The following is a 21,188-nucleotide window of genomic DNA, read 5'->3' on the forward strand; positions in this document are numbered from 1 at the left end:
CTATATTTTATATTTTTACCTTTTTGGAATATCCTCTTTATGTACCCAAGTATGCCTTGAAGTGTGCAACAGGTTTTGTGAGGAATGATTTGCCATAAGAGTAGTTAAACAAATTCAGGTATTTAACTGTAAATGCTTAGTACCAGTACTTGCACAACATGAAGATATTTTTTTTAAATTTTGTGTTCCAGATTTTATTTTTTAGTGATCAGAAACATATTTATCTGTTAGGGCAATCCACACAGTTATGTTCCTCTTGTATTTTCTTTTAAAATTGTCCTGTTTCTGTTTTCATATCTTACTTTAGTAGTTCAATCCTACATGGCCCTCATTGCTTGAGCAGTGTGTGGAGCTGCCCCATCGAAGCCAATATAGCCCTCCCTGCACATAGGCAGCTATCCTACTGCCAAACAAAATACAGGGTGGCCCTCAGCATAGTTCTTTTCTCAGAACTCCTGCAGATACCAAAATCCATGGATGATTGAATCCATGGATTTCGGCCCCCAGACCCTCTGAACCTGACCAGAGCTATGCTCTAGTTGTGTCTGGAAGACCTTCTGAGCCCTCATTCGTGGGTAATACAGGCCACGTGTATACAGGCTTCCCCCATATCTGTAGAAGAGCTATGTTCAAGCAGCTACCATGGATACTTAAAACTGTGAATAGTCACAAACCCAAATCATATTCCCCCCATTGTACTCATAACTCATCCCACTTTATTAGAAAATAGCAAAAGTCAGCTTTTTCTAACTTCAGCAGTGAGAACAGGAAGTGGACTTGAGAGGAGGTGGTCAGCAACAATGCTAGACTCCACTTCCTGTTTGTGCTCTGTTGCCTCTGTTAATGTTCCTCTAGTGTTGTCATTCAGTATGAAGGTTCTGCCTAAAATCTGCCCTTTGTTTTTAAAATTATCCCCTTCTGTTCCCCTAAGCATATATAAAGTTTTGTATTATTAAAATGTATCTGACATTGTAAGACACACACTGTTCCCTTGGGTAAATAAAACATGATGCAATGCAACAGGATATGTTGTTGAGGAGGATCGACAATACCTAATTTTATCATGTAACATCATAGTGTTATCAATTGCTGAAAATATTTGTAAATATCCCACAATGACTGGTGGAACAAAATGCTTACATTATTATCAGTTTTTCTTTTGGTTGCAGAAATGTAATCAATAAGTGAAATTCCCACTGTAGTTATTTAAAGCATGAGAAGAATACAGAGAACAATGGGTGTGTAGTAACAACCCAGTCCTAAGCTGCCCAGAGGGGCAGCGGTGCCTAAACAGTTACCACTGCATCCTATAGGCACTCTGGCAGCTACCAAATTCTCCTGGGGAAGGGGATATCTGTCCCCTTCCCCTGAGTAAAGGTGCAGGCCCTGCACTGGGCTGTTTTGTCAGTGCAGACTGGAGGAGCACTGTGTTGGGCTTTTCAGCCTGACGTAGAGCATTGGAGCAGGGCTTTGCTGGTCCCACCCCCTCCCGCCCTCCCCTGCTCATCCCCCACTTCAGAATGTCTGTCTGGTGCTGAACTGAGTGCCAACTGGCCCTGGGCCAGCGCTGGCATTCCCTACACGGACGGTGCCATAAACATGCTTTACAGAATGTTTACAACATCCAGTGCTGGCGGTACACTCATACCACCAGTGCTGAAGAGCTGAGGATTGGGCGCTAAGAGCCCAATCCTACCCAGTTTTCCAGTGCCTGTGTAGCCATGCCAGTGGGATGTGCACTGCATCCTGTGGAGGGGAGGTAGTCACAGAGGCCTCCTCAAGGTATGGGAACATTCACTCACTTCCCTTGGGGCTGCATTATGGTTGCACCAGTGCTGGAAAATCGGATAGGATTGGGCCCTAAATCTCATTTGGCCTTTATTCTATTTAGTATCAGAAAATTAGAAATTAGGAGTTTATACAAACGTTGACTTATTGAAAACACTAACCAAATTTGAAAGTTTATTGTTTGTTAATTCAAAGGATGATCTCTGTAGAATGTGTAGGATTAATATGAAGATCGGTTGAACCAAATGGTTGAATCTAGATTGAACAAAAAATTTTAAAAAATAAAATGAAGACCGGGAACTTAGAATTTCAGACTGTGGGGTTATATTTGCTAGTGATTTCTCTTCTCACCTTATTTACTTAAAAGATACCTTTCTATCTTTCAAACTATAGATTTCACAAGACAGCCAATTTTTTTAAAGCCTCATACACAAATAAAATGGAACAAGTATAGTCCAAAGAAAATTTAGTTGCAATTTTCCAGTGAATACCTTGATTCATTGAGAACATGATCAGGCAGGTGGCATCTCCTTGTATATGTGTTAGGATTATACAGAACTATTAGAAAATATAATAAAGGGGTTCTCAGTATTACTGGGTAGGTATGAGATTTTGTTAATTTGGTAGAATTAAGGACATAGATCTGTCCTTAATTCTACCAAATTAAGTATAGTATTCTTGATTATTATTGATTATTATTCATAGTATTCTTGATTATTGCACAAATAATAAGTATTTGTTGGTTATTGCACAAATTCTATTTACCAAATATTGGAGACAAAAACAGCAATCAACAATATAAGAATAAAAACATAAACTGTGCTTATAAACAAAGTTATCCTCTTCAGATACCATGAGACGGGAACGTAATTGAAATGACAAATTTTTGGAACAGAAGTGGCCCTTCCTTCTGTTTTGGAATACCTAATCATGTGATCATGATATTGAGTATGGATTACTTATCTCTTTTAAAAACAACATATTAATTAAGGCTATAGGATCTGTAAAAATGTTCAATAAAATTATTAAAACATTAAAAATAGCCTGACTACACTGCTGTGTGCCTCTTAATGCCCAAGTCTGAGCTGGGTCAGTACCGGCACTGACATCCAGTGCCGGCGCTTGGAGTTGCAAATATGCTATAAGGCACGCCTGTGATAACCTGTGCTGAGTCAGCACGAGCACCACGGCTGGATGCTGCCTGGAGCTATGTAAGAATTCTGGGTGGCGGTGAGGGCTTTGGGGGCGGGGTGGAGGAAACAGGTGGGAGGGGGTGAAACCAGCAGAGCTCTGCACCGCCAGATCCTGAACTCCGTTTTGGGCCAGAAGGCCCGACATGGAGTCTGTAAAGTCTGCATCAGCAAAATAGCCAGTGCAGACTTAAGAAGCCCCATTGTGCGACTTGGGGCTTTCCCCAGGGGAATTGGACAAAAGTCACCTTCCCCCAAGGAGACTTCCAGTAGCTGCCACAGTGCTGTAGGATGCAGCAGTCACTGGTTTGGCGCCGCTGCCCTCGGTGGTGGCGCTGTCTTTAGGATTGGGCTGTTAGTCAGGTGCAAATGTGACTTACTGGGAAAGGGAAAGACTGCTAGGCTCCATGGAGCAGTTCCGATGTTATTCTGTGTGTGCAATCTACAAGATTGCACTGTTGGTGTTAACTCTATTACATAGATGGACTGTAAAAGGACAGTCTTAATTTCAGTAATGCACTTGAGCTGGAAAAGCTTGGGTTTCCTCTAGAGTAATGCTTTTGTACCATTCCACTTTCTCTGCTCTCCCCCTCCCCGCCACTTTTTTAAGTTCTCAGTTGTATTGCACCTCTGGTGCATTGTTGTTTTGATGTGACTGAGCATAAGTCTTGTGCCTTCATATTTAGTGTTTGATTTCTAAGACTACTATGATTGTTCACAAGTTTCTTTCTTCTGTTTGATTTCCTTCGTTTTTCTCCAGGAGGTAGACCAGGTTGATCAGGTAGGACATGTTGCTGGGAACTGATCCTAGCTGTGTTGGCTTAGCTCAGTTTCTCATGCTGCTTCCATGTAAAAATACAATTTTTCTACGGCTGGATTGAACAATTCATAACACTCATTCAGCAGCTGGAACATGCAGTACTAAAATCCTTTTTTGACTGCGCAACTTATCAGCATTCCATAATTTCTGCTTAATGCACTTCAGTATGGAGACATAATGACAAAAATTCTTTCTTCCCTTTTTTTTGTCTATGGTTCTGTTCTTTGGATTTCATCTGAGGTTGCCTGGCCTAGCATTTGTGGTCGGGAAATGGTGAGATAGATCAGTACTTGATACTGAGTTGCTTGGTATCAAAACCAGTGACTAGCAGTATCTGGGTGGTGTTGGGCTTTAGTAAACATGTGCTTGTGCACACAGATTACCAGACAATGCATATGACTGAACTTTCGGCATTCCATGACCATGCTCTTGACCATTTCACTAATAGCATTTGGATTATTTAATAATTGGTAATTAAAATATAATTTGGAGCAGTTCAATATGACCACCAAATTACTTGTGGTTTCATATATATACTTTGCAAATATCTGGTATCTGAGTTATGTTTGGTGACATGGAGAAAGTACTGGTCTATCTAAGCAGAGCCTTTTGACAATGAATGCAAGTCAAATTACCAAGAGGAGTCTTTCTTACATTGTTCATATTTCTTTTCTTTAATATTTACAGAAACAGAAGAATATTGCAGGGGCACTTGCTTTCTGGATGGCAAATGCATCTGAGCTGCTAAACTTTATTAAGCAGGATCGGGACCTTAGCAGAATTACATTAGATGCACAAGATGTTTTGGCGCACTTAGTTCAAATGGCATTCAAGTAGGTGTCAACTTGTTGTATAAATACATATGTTGGTTAAACACTCTGCTGTTGACAGTCAACCCAATCCTATGCTGCTCACCTGCCCTGCAGTACAGTGGCGCCAGAACAGCCACAATTGTATCCCATGGGGCCAAGAAGGCAGTTGAAAGTTTTCTTGGGATAGGTTCCCTTACCCCTAAGGTTCCCTTACCCCTTATCGGGAGCAGGCAGCCCCCTGGGGCTACTCGGATCTGCACCAGCTCCAAAGCTGGTGCAGATTCAGGTAGCCCTTAAAGGTCTTACAGGCATGGTAGGGGAGGATAGAATTCAGCAGCAGCAACTGCAGCCCTTCCCCACTCCCTTCCTGAGCCTGAACCACCTCCTGAGCCACTCTCCCTCACCTAGTTTTGCCCCCCCCTCACCTTTCCCCTGCCCCCTTTCTGCCCAGGAACACCTCCCTACCAGCTTGCAGGGAACTTACCAACCGTGGATCCTGGTGGTTGTTCCACTGGTGCAGAGGTCTCTCCACCAGTGCCTTTTGTCTCCTGATTGCCATGAAGTGCCTTATGGTACTTTCGTGATGGCTGTTGCCTGGGCAGCGCACAAGAGAGCGGCACTGCCCAGGCATAGGATTGGGACCTGAGGCGCTGATGCTTGCAGTTGCTGATTGGCTTATCTATCTCCCACTAGATTCTGTTGAAGGCAATCTTAAGCCCATTATATATGAATAATATATTGTATAGTGAGCCTTGTTTTACCACTGAGTTCATCATAATAAGTGGGAACCTGCTATATTCTGAATAAATGAAGTTAATCTTGGAATATATTAGGATTCTGACTTGCCATGATTTGAAACTTTTATCTCAATTTCAGTGCAAGGGTATTTTTCTGTGCATGTATTTCTTGGAAAGTACAGGTGGGGCCATGGTATCCATGGGAGATCTGTTCCTCCCCCACTGATACTAAAATCCACGGTTTCAGCCTCTTAAAACCTCTGGAGGCGACGAGAACTGTAATGTTGTCTGAAGCCCATGTAAACCGCATGCACCTGCCAATAACTTCTGTGGACTTCAGAATGGCTATTTCGACTCAAAAGACTCAACTTCTGGTTTTCTCAGGAAACCAGATGTTTTTATGCCTTTTAAGGCATTCGGAAACCTGGGGAAACCTGGGGGGACCCAAGCTGAATGAATAATCAACTAATATGGAGGTCCCACCTATATAGGAAGGCTGCCCCACTAATTTGTTGTGAGTGATACTGATAATAGGATTTTTGACACTTCTATGAATCCATATTTTGTAGGGCTTCAAGTTTTAATCTTTAAATGAACTGGTTAGTTAAAAGCAGTTAAAGAATGTTTAGTCAACTAATATTTTTGCAAAACTTATTTTTCAGATATCTAGTTCATTGTCTTCAGTCGGAACTTAATAACTACATGCCTGCATTCCTTGATGACCCAGAAGAAAACAATCCACAAAGGCCAAAAATTGGTTAGAACATTTGATAATTATCGAGTATTGTGTAATGTTTTGCATCTAGAGTCTTCTCTCTAAATAGAAGGGGAGCTTCTGTTTATGAAAAGAGAGGGAAGTATCCTTATATTTGCAAAGTGAAAAATTTGGATACAATCCAGAGTCGGCAGTTACGATGAAACTGTGGTGGAAAAGCTTCACAACCCCAGCTGATGTCCTCACTGTAGAACTGGAGCTAACAGTTAACGCTGATACGAGGAGATTCTGTTTTCCAGCTGACCCTACTCAAGCTGCGTGCGGGGCTTTCTCATTCCATTTGGAATGCCCCTTTTTCTATACCAGGGAAAAGCGTATACATTATAGGAACCTGTAATATGTGTGTGTAGTAATTCATTTGTTACATTGAGACTGGATTACTATAATGCAACATTTCTCAAATTGTGCTCCTAGAACCCCTGGGGCTCCCTGAGGACCCCTTCAGGGGCTCATAAGAACAGCCCCACTGGATCAGGCCATAGGCCCATCTAGTCCAGCTTCCTGTATCTCACAGCGGCCCACCAAATGCCCTAGGGAGCACACCAGACAACAAGAGACCTCATCCTGGTGCCCTCCCTTGCATCTGACATAGCCCATTTCTAAAATCAGGAGGTTGCACATACACATCATGGCTTGTAACCCGTGATGAATTTTTCCTCCAGAAACATGTCCAACCCTCTTTTAAAGGCATCTAGGCCAGATGCTGTCACCACATCCTGCAGCAAGGAGTTCCACAGACCAACCACACGCTGAGTAAAGAAATATTTTCTTTTGTCTGTTCTAACCCTCCCAACACTCAATTTTAGTGGATGTCCCCTGGTTCTGGTGTTATGTGAGAGTGTAAAGAGCATCTCTCTATCCACTTTATCCTTCCCATGCATAATTTTGTATGTCTCAATCATGTCCCAGGCGTCTCTTTTCTAGGCTGAAGAGGTCCAAATGCCATAGCCTTTCCTCATAAGGAAGGTGCCCCAGCCCAGTAATCATCTTAATCGCTCGCTTTTGCACCTTTTCCATTTCCATTATGTCCTTTTTGAGATGTGGTGACCAGAACTGGACACAATACTCCAGGTGTGGCCTTACCATTTGCACAACGGCATTATATTATTAGCTGTTTTGTTCTCAATACCTTTTCTAATGATCCCAAGCATAGAATTGACCTTCTTCACTGCCGCCGCACATTGGGTCGACACTTTCATCGACCTGTCCACCACCACCCCAAGATCTCTCTCCTGATTTGTCACAGACAGCTCAGAACCCATTAGCCTATATGTGAAGTTTTGATTTTTTGCCCCAATGTGCATGACTTACTTACATTGAAACGCATCTGCCATTTTGCTGCCCATTCTGCCAGTTTGGAGAGATCCTTCTGAAGCTTCTCACAATCACTTCTGGTCTTCACCACTTGGAAAAGTTTGATGTCGTCTGCAAACTTTGCCACCTCACTGCTCACCCCTGTCTCCAGGTCGTTTATGAAGAGGTTGAAAAGCACCGGTCCCAGGACAGATCCTTGGGGCACACTGCTTTTCACCTCTCTCCATTGTGAAAATTGCCCATTGACACCCACTCTCTGCTTCCTGGCCTTCAACCAGTTCTCAATCCAGGAGAGGACCTGTCCTCTAATTCCCTGACTGTGGAGTTTTTTTAGTAGCCTTTGGTGAGGGACCGTGTTGAACACCTTCTGAAAGTCCAGATATATAATGTCTACAGGTTCTCCCGCATCCACATGCCTGTTGACCTTTTCAAAGAATTCTAAAAGGTTCGTGAGGCAAGATTTACCCTTACAGAAGCCATGCTGACTCTCCCTCAGCAAGGCCTGTTCGTCTATGTGTTTTGAGATCCTATCTTTGATGAGGCATTCCACCATCATACCCAGTATAGATGTTAGGCGGACCGGCCTATAGTTTCCCGGGTCCCCTCTCTTTCCCTTTTTAAAGATAGGGGTGACATTTGCTATCCTCCAATCTTCTGGCACTGTGGCCGTTTTGAGGGACAAGTTGCATATCTTAGTCGAGATCAGCAACTTCATTCTTCAATTCCTTAATAACTCTTGGATGGATACTGTCAGGGCCTGGTGACTTATTGATCTTTAATTTATCAATGAGGTCTGAAACATCTTCTCTTTTAACCTCTATCTGACTTAATTCCTTGATCAGGAGGGGCCATTCGGGCAGCGGTATCTGCCCGATGTCTTCAGCCGTGAAGACAGATGCAAAGAACTCATTTAATTTCTCTGCAATCTCCAAGTCTCCTTTTATCTCCCCTTTCCCTCCCTTACCATCATGGGGGCTCCACGAGCATACTGTAAGTGGCGACCTTCTATCCCTGCTGAGTTTGCCCCAGTGCTCTGGGTCTCCCTGAGAATTCTGTGCATGTGCTGATGGGGCTTCCTGAGACTCCTTTTAGGAACATAGAGGGACTTCAGAAGCATTTGAGAACCACTGCTATAATACTGTCTACATTGGACTGCCCGTGAGAAGCATCTGTGAACTTCAATTGGTGTAACAAGCAGCTATATGTTTGAGCCAGGTGGTGTGCTTTGATCATACCTCTGCTATTCCAACTGGTTCCTTGTCCAGTTTCAGTGCTGTTTCGGGTGCTAGTGATTACCTTTAAAGTCCCACACAGCTTTGACCAAGAATCTCAGCTTTGGCCCAGCAAGACTCTTATGTTTTTATGAGTCTGGCTGAGTGCATCTTTCTCGGTGAATGGAAGGAGGTTTTGTTCATAGAGTGCAAAGCTATGATGGAACACCATTAATCCACAGGTGTTCCCATGTTTTTGTGGATCCCATACCTGCAGATTCACTTATCCTCAGTTCTCCGCCCCTGCATCCTTCCTTTTCTTTCCTTTACTGTGGCGCTAAGCACTCATGTCTCTTTGCAGCCTGTTGTACAATGCTGGAAGAGGAACACAAGAAGCAGTTAGATGAAACGCTAGAGGAGGGAGACAGCCAGCTTCCTGCATCCTGTTAGCATTCTCTTAGTCTCTCTTCTCTAGTGTTCCAGCTGATTGCTTCTTGCAGTAAATATAGGGTCCCTGGGTGCAATAAACTGCCTTAAAACATGTTTACAGCACCTGGAAAGTTGTGAGCACTGGTGTGGGCCGGCATCAGTACTAGTTAGGCACCAGGCCCACCGCTGGCAGAAGGAGGATACGCTGCCGCCGGGGATAAGTGAAACCACCAGGCGGCTGTGCGGCCTCCAGGGGGGTAAAACGAGGGCAGTATGAGGGCAAGGTGGGAGGGGGTGGAACCAGCGGAGCCCTGTCAGAAGCTCGACATGGAAGCTCTTACATCTGCACTGGCAAAATAGCTGACGCAGATACAAGGAGACCCATTGCTAGGGCTGGGGCTTTCCTTGGTGGAAGGGGGACAAAAATCCCTTTCCCCCCAGAAGACTCCTGGTGGCTTCTCAGTGCCCACTGGATTTAGCAGTAGCTGCTTTGGTGCTGCTGCTCCAGCAGGCACTGGGAAGCATAGCATGAATTTTAAAATTAAGTATTTAAAATTGAGCAATGTAGTCTGATGTCCAATTTAGAATTTGTTACATGTAAAAGTAACATGACTTTTTTCCTTTTAGATGATGTCTTGCATACGCTGACTGGAGCCATGTCCCTTTTGCGACGCTGTAGAGTGAATGCTGCACTGACAATACAGCTTTTTTCCCAGCTGTTTCACTTTATCAACATGTGGCTTTTTAACAGATTAGTTACTGATCCAGATTCAGGACTCTGTTCACATTACTGGGGAGCTATCATCCGGCAGCAGCTAGGACACATTGAAGCCTGGGCAGAAAAACAGGGCTTGGAGCTGGCTGCTGATTGCCACCTTAGCAGGATAGTGCAGGTAGGTATTTGATAGTTAGAGAAAAAATAAATGCTTGCTTTCATGATTCTGGAATGTTTTTCCTCATAATGTAATTGTGGAAATTATGTTTGGCATCCTCAGTCACCTGCATGGAATCCTATAAAAACAGTACCTATAAAGTAGGGGTGGGGTTGCTAAGAAATTGAATAATAAATAGCCTTAAAGCTGTTTTCTTCAGAGACATACAACTTTTATGCCATACAGAGTGTAGCTATTTGTGAAAACCATCTTTTATTTTAATGGTCTGTTCTAGGTTAGTCTGTGACAACAGGTTTAAATACAAAGGCTAGGATCCAGAGGCACCGTTTTGTTCACAAAAAGCCTCTTCTGCATATAAGAGGGATGTTTATGATCTAGGTGAGGGGTGTCAAACCCATTTCATATAGCAAGCCTAATAGCGTTCATGGTATCTGCTGAGGACTGGACAATGTTAAGCAGGTGATGATTAAAAATAAGCAGTTTTTCTCACCTAGAAACTTATTAGCTGTATATGACAGAACAGAAAATAGGCAAATCTGGATTATATTTTCAAGATATGGGAATGCCCAATTACCACTTGGGCCATCCTTCTTCCAAGGTGTCACTTCGCAGCTCAGCAGCTGAGAGGTGATCTACAAAGCAGGGATGGAAAAGTTCAGCATGGCTTGAGTTGAGTCCATGAGTCTCCACTCCCCACGACTTGACTCAAAAACAGGTCATAATGGGGGCACTTGTTGAGTTGCTGAGTCACCCTTTAGTGACTCTAAAGGGCTCAGTTCCCACTCTTTAAAAAACCCGCTGCAGAAAAATGGGGCTGTGTGTGTTTTTGTGTGTGTGTGTGTGTGTGTGTGTGTGTGTGTGAGAGAGAGAGAGAGAGAGATCTCTTTACTAACTTCCCTGATGTCCCTGCCCATATTTAAAAGGGTATGATGAGTGGGAAAGACTGCAAGAGAGTGGGGACTGAAGCAGCAAGAGGGAGGAGGGTCACACGTAGCAGCTGCAAAGCTTACTAGGACAACCCAATCCTTTGCAGCCCTGCTCAGAAGTAGTTCCACTGTAGCCAGTCATTCAGTGAGAATTCATCCTTCCTTTCCATACAGTGCAAAGAGTGATCACTATGAATTTCCTCTCCCCATCCCTGCCTCCTCCCCCTCTTTGAGCATCTCAAGCCAATTGTAAGGCAAGAACCCCCTTGGCTCCTCCTCCTGCTCTCCCTCAGCCAATGAAAATATCAGAATGCCAATTCTTTGTCCAATGATCATCCATTCCTTTCTTCTTATCATAGATGGGAAAAGAGTGTCCAGTCCCGCCTCCCCCCATTCATTGCAAACATTAAGTGTTTCCTGCCTCCTGGCTGGAACTTCCCTGTTGCTTGCCCAGTTGAAATACTGCCCCACGAGGTTTTTCACACTATGAAAACAGTAAACAAGCTTACCCAGACACAGGCAGACTTGAATCAATATGCATGGGGATGAATCCCTAGTCAGAGGGTCCCTGACTTGAGGCTTCTTCAGAGTTCCCCACGCACATGATTCATGACTTGCTGTGTCACCCAAAATCACACATTTTCACAATTCGAGCCCTATTTGATTTATAGTGTCAATTGTCATGGCTGTAAGGTCAAAATAAAAATGTTTTGCTAACAGTTAAATGTACTCTTTTTTTCAGGCAACTACTTTACTCACTATGGATAAGTATTCACCTGAAGACATTCCAAGTATTAACAGTACCTGCTTTAAGCTCAATTCTTTGCAGTTGCATGCATTACTACAGAATTATCACTGTGCTCCTGATGAGCCCTTTATTCCAACAGTAAGTTATCATTTGCTTTTAGTATATTTGAAAGCAAAGTTCTGCCTTGGTGTAGAACTACTGTACCAAAAAAGTCTGTGTGTTAACATTTGAAACATGATTCTCAATAGGTATTATTTTTCATAGTTTGAGTAGCCTCTCTTCCTTGCATAGAAAATGGGCTGGAAGTCTTGATGCCAAATAGTTGAAAAAGAAAAGAAAAACCCTTCTAATAACACTTTCTCCCCTTTTTATACTCTTCACCATAAATAGTACCAAATACAAGTAAATTTCTTCTTTATGGAAGTATGAATATTTTCAGTAGCTGTTTAGGAGTCCAATCCTATGCAGACAAGTGCCAGCACTAGGTATTGCAAATGTGCCATAAGGCATGTCTGCAACACCCAGAGAGCAGGGACCACCAGTACTGGACCCAGCACTGAACAGACGCTGCTTGGAGCAAGGTAAGAGCTCCAGGCAGCAGTAAGGGCCTGGGGTGGGGGGAGGTTCCCTCCCCCTTCTCCCAAGGAGACCTCCGGCAGCCCCTGTGGTGCCGCTGGAAACAGTGGTAGTCATTTTGGTGCCAGTGCACCCAGTGCCACCACCAAATATATAGCATTGGGCTACCCAACCTTCTCTTGTGTATTGCTTGTGTATTATTCATAGACATTTCCAGATAACCTGAGGTACTTGAGTGCTATTAAACCTCAGTTGCTTCTGTTGACCAAACTTAAATGCTTTTGTCAATTTTTATATGCCTAAAAGTATATCTGCCTTAATTAATCTTGTATGTCTTTAGCTTCATCATTTCCTGACTCATCTGGACTCTTATGTGTACCAATATTCTCTTCCCTTTACAGGAGTTAATAGAAAATGTTGTAGCTGTTGCAGAAAATACTGCTGATGAACTGGCTCGTAGTGATGGTAGAGAAGTACAGCTAGAAGAGGATCCTGATCTACAGCTACCTTTTCTTCTGCCAGAAGATGGATATTCATGTGACGTCGTCAGAAACGTTCCAAATGGGTTACAAGAATTTTTAGATCCACTCTGCCAAAGAGGTTAGTCTACTTAGTCTTGCATTGAAGCAGGATTTTCTTTCAGCTCTTTCAGCAAACTAAAAATTAGTCTTATCTACCTTAGGTGTGATTACAAATTCCTTATTACCATTCATTTATAAGTGTGATGTTGTCATTCTTATAAAAACTCTATTTGTAGATCCCAGGTACAGCAATGGCCTTTCCAGTTTTGTTTTCTCATGCTGATAGTCATTCTAGTTGCCTGTTTATTCTTTTCTGTGGATGCAAACAATTGCCTTTTAATAACATCCAGATTATCTTGATTAGCGAGAGAATATGAATGAATATTTTAATAAAATACCATCCAATGACCAAGGATGTGCTTGTTACTAGACCTTGCTGTCTAGGTCCAAGAAGTGTCCTGCCTCTTTAATAAAAAAAGAATTTTTCTTTATAGCATAATAGTACTTTCTTTCCTGGAATTTACAATAAATCTTTTGTTGAAGACAGAAGAAAAAGAGATTTTAAATGTTGGAACTGTAAATGTATTTTAAAACACATTGTCTTTAAGACAATTTTTGTTTGAAAGGTGATATGCAAATGCCTATGCATGTATATTTCTCTTAATTCACACATAAGAGATTATTCTTTCACTCAAGTGTTTGTGCCTTACATGACTATGCTTTGAACCACTTACTTCAGTTATATAATTTGTTGTTGTTTCTAAACAATGTTTCTTGAAACAAAAATTACTGTGAAAATAGTTTTATTGAGTGATTAGTAAATTAAGTGAGCGAAGTATAACTTCACTTGGTTAACTTGTAAACCATGATTGCCATGCTATTAACATGTGATATTGAGCAAAACATTGGGTTTTTACATTCAGTGACATGTCCAACATTATAAATCCATATACAGTGTATCTGTGGCAAGAGCATATGGCAGTGGTTCTCGAACTTTTTTCCAGCTCGTGCCTCCCCTGATCCTTATAGCCATGGCTCCCCATCACAACACCTCACCTCAGTTACCCCCAAAATGGGGATGAAGGTGTTATAATTATAAGGCTGCCAGCACTCTGAGGCTGCAATCCTAACCACACTTACCCAAGTGTAAGCCCCATTGAACAAAATAGGACTTACTTCTGAGTAGACCTGGTTAGGATTGTGCCCCGAGTTTGTTAGCAGCACAGCTGGAGCGTTTTGGAAAGGGAGGGGAGAAGTAATGAATTTGCAGGAGGGGAAGACTTTGTTTTGTGTGTATCTGCTAATTGCAAACTGATGCAAACTGAGACCCAGAGACTGTTTGGCTGGAATCCTAACCCCGCTTTCCTGGGAGTCCCATTGAACACAATAGGACTTACTTCTGAGTAGACCTAGCTAGGATTGTGCCTTTTGTCTTACAATAGCAGCCAACAGAGTACCCCCCCCCCCCCCCCGAAAGGAAGCAGGAGGAAAAAGGGATGACCGAAAAGGAATGGGGATTTTTTATTTTTAACCAATTTTTGGAGACAAAGCCATCAAGAGTGGCTTTTTTTCTTTTTTAAAGGGGGAGGAAAAAGAGAAAGGTGAAGATCCTGGGTTAAGCTGACACAGACCCCACGCCTATGTAGGTCTACTCAGAAGTAAGCCCCATTTGAGTCAATGGGGGCTTACTCACAGGAAAGGGTGGAAAGGATTGCAGCCACACCAAGATTACAACTTACCCCAAAGTAGATGGGGGCTGCTCACACACACACACACACACACACACACACACACACACACACACACACACACACCCCCAACATGCAGATGACACCCCTGTTCCCCCCAGGGAAGACGGAGGGATGCAGGCTGGGGCATTTGGACACTCCCCCACTAGGAGCAGGCTGGTTCCTTCCTTCCCAAGCAGCCTTGACCAATCCCAGGATGCCCAAGGCAAGGGGCACCCTGGGAAATGTAGTCCTTGGGGTGAGGTTGCACATGGAGAGAGCTCCATGATGAGATGCGGCACCTCTGCCTGCCCTCCCAGCCAGCCTTCTCTCCCACCTCCCCCCACCATGTTTCACACTGCCCCACCCACCTCATTATCTGCCTCAGAAAAGCAGCAACTCAGGAGGCAGCATGTGCAGCTGAGCTGAGCAGAGCACCTGCCAGCCACCTCTCTCTGCAGCACCTCTGCACTCTTCTCTCCTCCAGCCTTGACCAATCCCAGGATGCCCAGGGCGAGGGGCACACTGGGAAATGTAGTCCTTGGAGTGAGGTTGCACATGGAGAGAGCTCCATGATGAAATGCGGCACCGCTGCCTGCCCAGCCAGCCTTCTCTCCCCATCCCCCCACCATGTTTGACACGCCCTCCCAGCCTCACGCTTCCCCACCCACCTCTTCACAGCTGCAGAAAAGCAGCAAGTCAGCAGGCAGCACGTGGAGCAGAGCAGCCTTTCTCCCCGAGATGCCTGGCAGCGCCCCTGGAGGCTAACCACGCCTCACTAGGGAGGCGGGACACACAGATTGAATACCTCAGGCATATGGGAATGTACTGGCCAGCCCCACCTTTCCAATGTTGTGCTCTTTAGCCATGCCATCTACTTAGTGTTTGTCTGCAGTGCTGAATACAGGGAATTTATCCCTGTTCCCAAACTCTGTTCCAGAAACTCTCCCTGAATTCAGCATCTGCCTTTGTAGAAATGTGCTTGAAGCAGGGGTAGCAGTGGAATAGCTTGTTTCCATTCCCCCACCACCACCAAAGGATTTATGATGCGTGAATAGAGCTTGTGTGTGGGTAAGAGCTGTATTGACTTACATTGCTTGGTTATGAGAGTGAGTGAGAGTGTAGTGGTGGTGGTGAAGCAAAAGGCAAGAAAATGTGCTGGTTCTAAAAAGTATCTGGAAATCTAATGATAACATTTTTTTTTTAGTATTTTTCTGTAGGTGTTATGTTAGTGTTTTTAAATAAAATTTCTAGTTAACATCTTTGAATATATGCAATATATGTTGTCCTCTCCGTCTAGGTTTTTGCAGGTTAACACCTCATCCACGTTCACCAGGAACCTGGACAATCTATTTTGAAGGTGCAGATTATGAAAGCCATCTATTACAAGATAATGCAGATCTGGCAAGTACTTGATGTTGTGGGAGAGAAGTGGAAATTTAGTGGCATATGGTAACTTTGAACTATTCAGTGAACTGGGATTTTTAGACTAATCTGATGCTTAAACCAGTTGATGAGTAGAGAGCTAAAAATCTAGAAGCATAAAAATCGAGCGTATGCTGGATTTACTCAATGTATTTTGTGGTATACTGCAGCAGAATAAATTAATTTGCTGATTTTCAACAAAAATAGTGGTTTGCATTGAAAAGGAATAAGGCATTGTCTATCCTAAGGGGCTAACAGTTGCTTAAAAAAATAGTCAAGGAGGCACTAGCAAACGGCCACTGGGAGCGATGCTATTTTCAAATGTATGGGAACAGTTGCGCTATGTACAGGAGAAACAGCACTTTTAAAGGTGCCTCTTCTCCCAATTAGCAGAGGTCACCTTAACTCTGCATTGAATTGAATGTTGTTGCTTTTGTACACAAAAATGTCAAAATTACTAAAAGAAAAATGTAAACTCTTGGTGCCTTTCAGCCCAATTCTGAAGCCTGTGGCTCCGCAGGATGCAGCAGTGCCAGAACAACCTCTGCTGTATCCAGCAGCACCGCTGAGGCCGCTGGAGGTCTTCTCAGGAAAAGGGGACTTTCGTCCCCTTCCCCTGGGGAAGGCCCTGCATTGGGGCTTCTTAAGTCTGCACCGGCTATTTTGCTAGGGCACACTTGAGAGACTTGGTGTTGGACTGAAAACACCCAGTGCTGGTGCTGAGGGAGTTCAGAATTGGGTCCTTAGGCTTACCTCCAAGTGCACCTTCTCAGACTTCCGTATTTTTTTACTTTTGTCCTGTTACTTTCCCTTTTCTCCTTTCCTTGGCTAAAATGCTAATCTTCTATTTTCTGTCATGTGATGTTAAACAAAACAGTTAAATAGCTAAGTGAGAAAATTCATTTCCTGTAGTATAGTTTTGTTGTTCCTTTGAGATTATCATTTTTCAGAACTTCAGATTTATCTTTGTAAGCTAAAGTATGCTAGCATTTTTTAAATGGGTTTTGTAACTTTGTATATTTTTGTTACAACAACAGATGAGTGGAATATCTGTAATTTGTATTAAAATATCCAAATTTTTTTTTACTGGGCACCCTACTCTTTACTACAGTATTCACAGTACACTGAAATTTAAAATGTTGTTGTGTTCTTTTTCTCTAGGCTCAGCCCTTGAGGAAGGAGCCAGAGATAATCACTGTGACGCTAAAGAAACAAAACGGAATGGGCCTGAGCATTGTGGCTGCAAAGGTATGCAACCGTCTTAGACAAATAACAGTATACTTGTTTTAGATTTTTCTACTACAGATAAAAGGAGGTAAATGAAACCTGTTTCAATCAGCGAAGTAAATATCCTCCGTGTCCATTTTTTTAAAAACGATAAATTGAACTTATGCCACACCTCCTTTCCACATGAGGATAATGAGTTCTCAAGTTTGACATGCTTGTTGGGACACACCCACATTCTCTACTGGAATTTTTGAGCATGGCATGCATTGTCTTCCTTGGTAACCAGATTACTGAAGGGGCATTCAGAAAATCTCTAATACAATAACATTTTTAGTCAACAATGTTTTGAAGAAAACATGTTTTTTTTTCCAGTCAATAAATCATGAAAAACCATGCAATATGTTAAAACCCTTCTTTTAAAACATGATTTTACAAAATGAAATATTGTCCAAAATAATTAGTGACTAACTTACTATAGCTGATTATTTTGACTTGTTTGAAAATTTTTGTACTGACAGGAGAAAGGCTTGTCTTCTTATGTATATAACAGCTCATATACTGAGCTGTTAACTCATATACTGAGTGTGAAATTCCAATCTCCTGCCACCAGGTGGTGCACTGTACCTGAATTGTAAAGCTCTTAATCTACACTTTTAAAAAAATGTTTAGAGTGTTTGTTTTAGGCCTCTTTTTTTTTTTTTTTTTAGGATTAGGCTATCAACGGTGTTTATTTTGTAGTCATAATCTTAGTTCTAAACTATTTTTCATAGTGGAATCTGTAGTGCCAGTGCTTCTTCCTTTGAGGAAGTGTTTGGGCAGGGGCTGGGATGGTAGTGGTGGTGGTGCATCCAGAAAGATATCAAGCACTCTCTGGGATGGGAGTGTGCAGATTGAGTTCACACAGGACTAAAACTGCAAGATTCATCACCCTCCAGGAAGCTAATTAGAGAAGCCTGTATACTCAAATGAGGACAGCTAGTAGCACAATCGTAGATACTTCAGGAGTGCTGTAGCATTTTATCAGAACAGGCTGAGGGAACCTGAATTCAATATAAAAGAAGCCAAAATGAAGGGTGTCTGTCTTCAGCAAGAGCTGCTCTCTAAACTGGACCATGAAGGTGGCTGATAGTGGTCCTGCTTTTCCTGTAACAGCACAGGTCATGTCTTGTTATCCACTAGGGTTCCATTCCAGAACCCCTAGTGCAACGGTTTGCAAACTCTCAGGGAGTTTGAAACCCGCAGTAAGTTTTTGTGGGGGTGGGGGGAGACAGCAGAGGCAGGGGGAAGGCAATGATGTGATCCCCAGGATTGCGTCACTCTGGGCTGCAGGGACTGGAGTGCACCCTGCAGTCCCTGCAGCAGCCATCCCTGTGTGCGGGGAGCTCTGCGCGAGCTCCTGAAGGGCTCCCCAGGTCAGGGAAAGTGAGAGTGGAGAGATTGCGAAGCGGAGCGCAATCTCTCCACTCTCACTTTCCCTGACCTGGGGAGCCCTGCAGGCACTCGTGCAGGTTTCCCCACACACAGGGATGGCTGCTGCAGGGACTGCAGGTTGCACCCCAGTCCCTGCAGCCCTGTCAGAAGGGAAAGTGTAGCGATCAAGCTCCGCTTCCGGTTTAGCAGAGGTGAGGCACGATTGCCCCACTCTCACTTTCTCTGACCTGGGGAGCCCTGCTGAAGATCGCGGAGGGCTCCCCGCACCCCCGGGAGGCTGCAGGAGGCTTGGGCAAGTGTACCCAAGCCCCTGCAGCCCCCCTAAGCGGTGCAATCCTGGGGATCGCGCCGCTGCCTCCTCCCTGCCCCCTGGCTGCCCCTGTCCCTTAAGGGGAAAGAGACCAGGACCCTCAGGCTAGGGTGTTGCGATGCCCCAGTTTGAATACCACTGCCCTAGTGGATAAAAAAATCAGTGGATAAAAAAAGAGTGGAAACATAGATTTAAAGACCCACTTCCAGGTTTCTTGCCCCTCCATTGCTCCTAATAAGGTTGTGTCTCAACATTCACAGGGGTTTGATTCTGGGACTCCCTGCTATGTTTAGGGACTTCTAAAATGTGTTAAATAAAACCAATTTAAAAAAAAAATTAAAGTGTGTCCCTTTACAATTGTGATTTAAAAAAAGCTTTTCTTACTGTTGTAGAGAGGCAGTCAGTAATTAGAAATGCAAAGGACTCCTTGCCTTTGCCTGACTCAGTTGAAGAAAGGAATGATCGCTTGCATTACTGTCTCTCTACAACAGTAAGAAAAGCTGTTTTTTTAAACTGCGATTTTAAAGGGATGCATTTTTCCCCTTCTCCAGGGATCAGCACATTCCTTCTCATTTTCAGTGGCCATTCATGTTGAGTCAAATCCGTGTATAAAAAATCCGTGTATAACAAGGTTGGACCGTTGTGTAACTATGTGATTATAGCATGGGTGACACAGCATAAATCCCACAACTAAGACCTCAGTTAGCTTCATCTCTGACCTTGGCTAAATGGCCTGTTCTCGATCTCACATGGGTTGGAGTGGGGTGGAGCTCTTGCTCAGAGAATTGTCAAACTGCATATTGTGCAGTTCTGCTGCTGCAGATAAACAGGACTATTTCTATAAATTTTTTGAATGGAAGACTACCTAAGAATTATATGCAAGCGTCTCTGAGATCTTTGAAGTATGTGTTGTTTAAAAAAAATGAGCAGTCAGTTATTGTGGTTGTATAATAGCATGAAACGCATAAAAAGATCAATCCTAAATATATATAAAGTTGCAGACATGGAAGCAATTACTTGTATTGTTTTGCAATGGAACCTGCTTCTATTTCTTCTTAAATGGTGTGTGTTATTGCACTGTGAACAATAAGGATGGTATGGGAAGCTGAATTTGAAGAGTCAGTAGATGGCGCTGTTCTAAAATAGAATCTATATTGTGATGAAGAAACTGCCGTAATAAATTTAGCAATTCTGTCACTGATGTATGTGTCAGAAGCAATTTATTGACTTGAGTGTTCTGCCATCAAGATGCAAGAGAACACCCTATCATATAAGCACTGACATGAGTGACAATGCCTTGTTTTGGAGAAATGCCAGCATAATTTCTTGTTGGCAAGAAAACCACTTTGAAGAACTACCTTGTTCTCTCCACAATTTTCAAAATAAATATTTGTCCTTTTGCATGGTGCCACTCCCATCCTCCTTCAATCTGCACCCCAATTCCTGTACCTGCAAATGATGCATGCCTACTTCCGCATTCAGGTTGTCTCTGGTTCAGGGCAGCTGCACACAGCACTATACATCCAATCTCTAAAGGGATACCATAGAGCTGGAAAAGGAAAATCTACACTACTAGATTACAAGAAAGAAAGGCTAAAGTAATGGAAAGCTGACTTCAGACTTCTAAAATTATGAAGAGAGTGGAGAAGAAATGCTTCCCCTTCTAATGCATGATCTCTTATTTGCTTAATTGAATTGAGTTACCAGTTCAGGAGAGAGAAAATAAAGTACTGCCATAAGTACTCATGTATAAGTCTATCTCATGGATAAGTTGAGGGCAGCTTTTAAGCCAAATAATCATAGATTTTGCTATGATCCATGCATTAAGTGGAGGGTAAAACCTAGGGGTGTATGAAATTGTTTGAAAACAACTTACCAGTAATTGTTGTGAGGCAGCAACAGAAAACCAAAAAGAAGAACAAGGAGCCATTTTAGTTTCTTCTCTCTTTTCTTTAGGAAGAGAGATGAAGATGCTTATGGGGGTTGTAGCCTTTGTGAGGACTACAGTACTGTACTTCCATAGCAGCTGACCTCATAAAGATTTCAAATTCCGTAAGCTCCTTCACCTCTCTTCATGTTTGGAGAAGAAGCTAAAATGGCTATTTTTTATTTGCTTTCTGTTACGCCCTCTGAACAATCTCTGGTAAGTAAAATGGCTTCTTTTTTTTTACACCCCCCCCCCCAGCACTTTGCTTCTCAGCCCAATCCCTCAGCAAGCAGCTTCTTAGAACAGTAATTTTCAACCACTACGCTGTGGCACTTTGGTGTGCCGCGAGTGGTCCACAGGTGTGCTACAGGAATTTGGGGGAAGGTCATTTATTAGTAGGG

The 21,188-nt window shown here is 43.1% G+C and overlaps 1 protein-coding gene across 13 annotated transcripts in view; it reads left to right on the plus strand.

The window, feature by feature from the left end:
• Positions 1-21,188, plus strand: part of AFDN (afadin, adherens junction formation factor) — a 141,038-nt gene that overhangs the window by 81,070 nt on the left and 38,780 nt on the right. For 7 of the 13 annotated variants that reach the window (XM_066616412.1, XM_066616429.1, XM_066616421.1 and 4 more), the window contains exons 15-22: positions 3,739-3,759; positions 4,486-4,631; positions 6,010-6,104; positions 9,704-9,969; positions 11,638-11,781; positions 12,621-12,819; positions 15,768-15,871; positions 17,054-17,140. In XM_066616412.1, the coding sequence (XP_066472509.1) occupies positions 3,739-3,759; positions 4,486-4,631; positions 6,010-6,104; positions 9,704-9,969; positions 11,638-11,781; positions 12,621-12,819; positions 15,768-15,871; positions 17,054-17,140 (1,062 nt within the window). The remainder of the gene's footprint in view (positions 1-3,738; positions 3,760-4,485; positions 4,632-6,009; positions 6,105-9,703; positions 9,970-11,637; positions 11,782-12,620; positions 12,820-15,767; positions 15,872-17,053; positions 17,141-21,188) is intronic. The other 6 variants (XM_066616456.1, XM_066616474.1, XM_066616500.1 and 3 more) reach the window with 1 other exon arrangement.

The sequence above is a fragment of the Tiliqua scincoides genome, chromosome 1, assembly GCF_035046505.1.
Source record: "Tiliqua scincoides isolate rTilSci1 chromosome 1, rTilSci1.hap2, whole genome shotgun sequence".
NCBI classification, from domain to species: Eukaryota; Metazoa; Chordata; class Lepidosauria; order Squamata; family Scincidae; genus Tiliqua; species Tiliqua scincoides.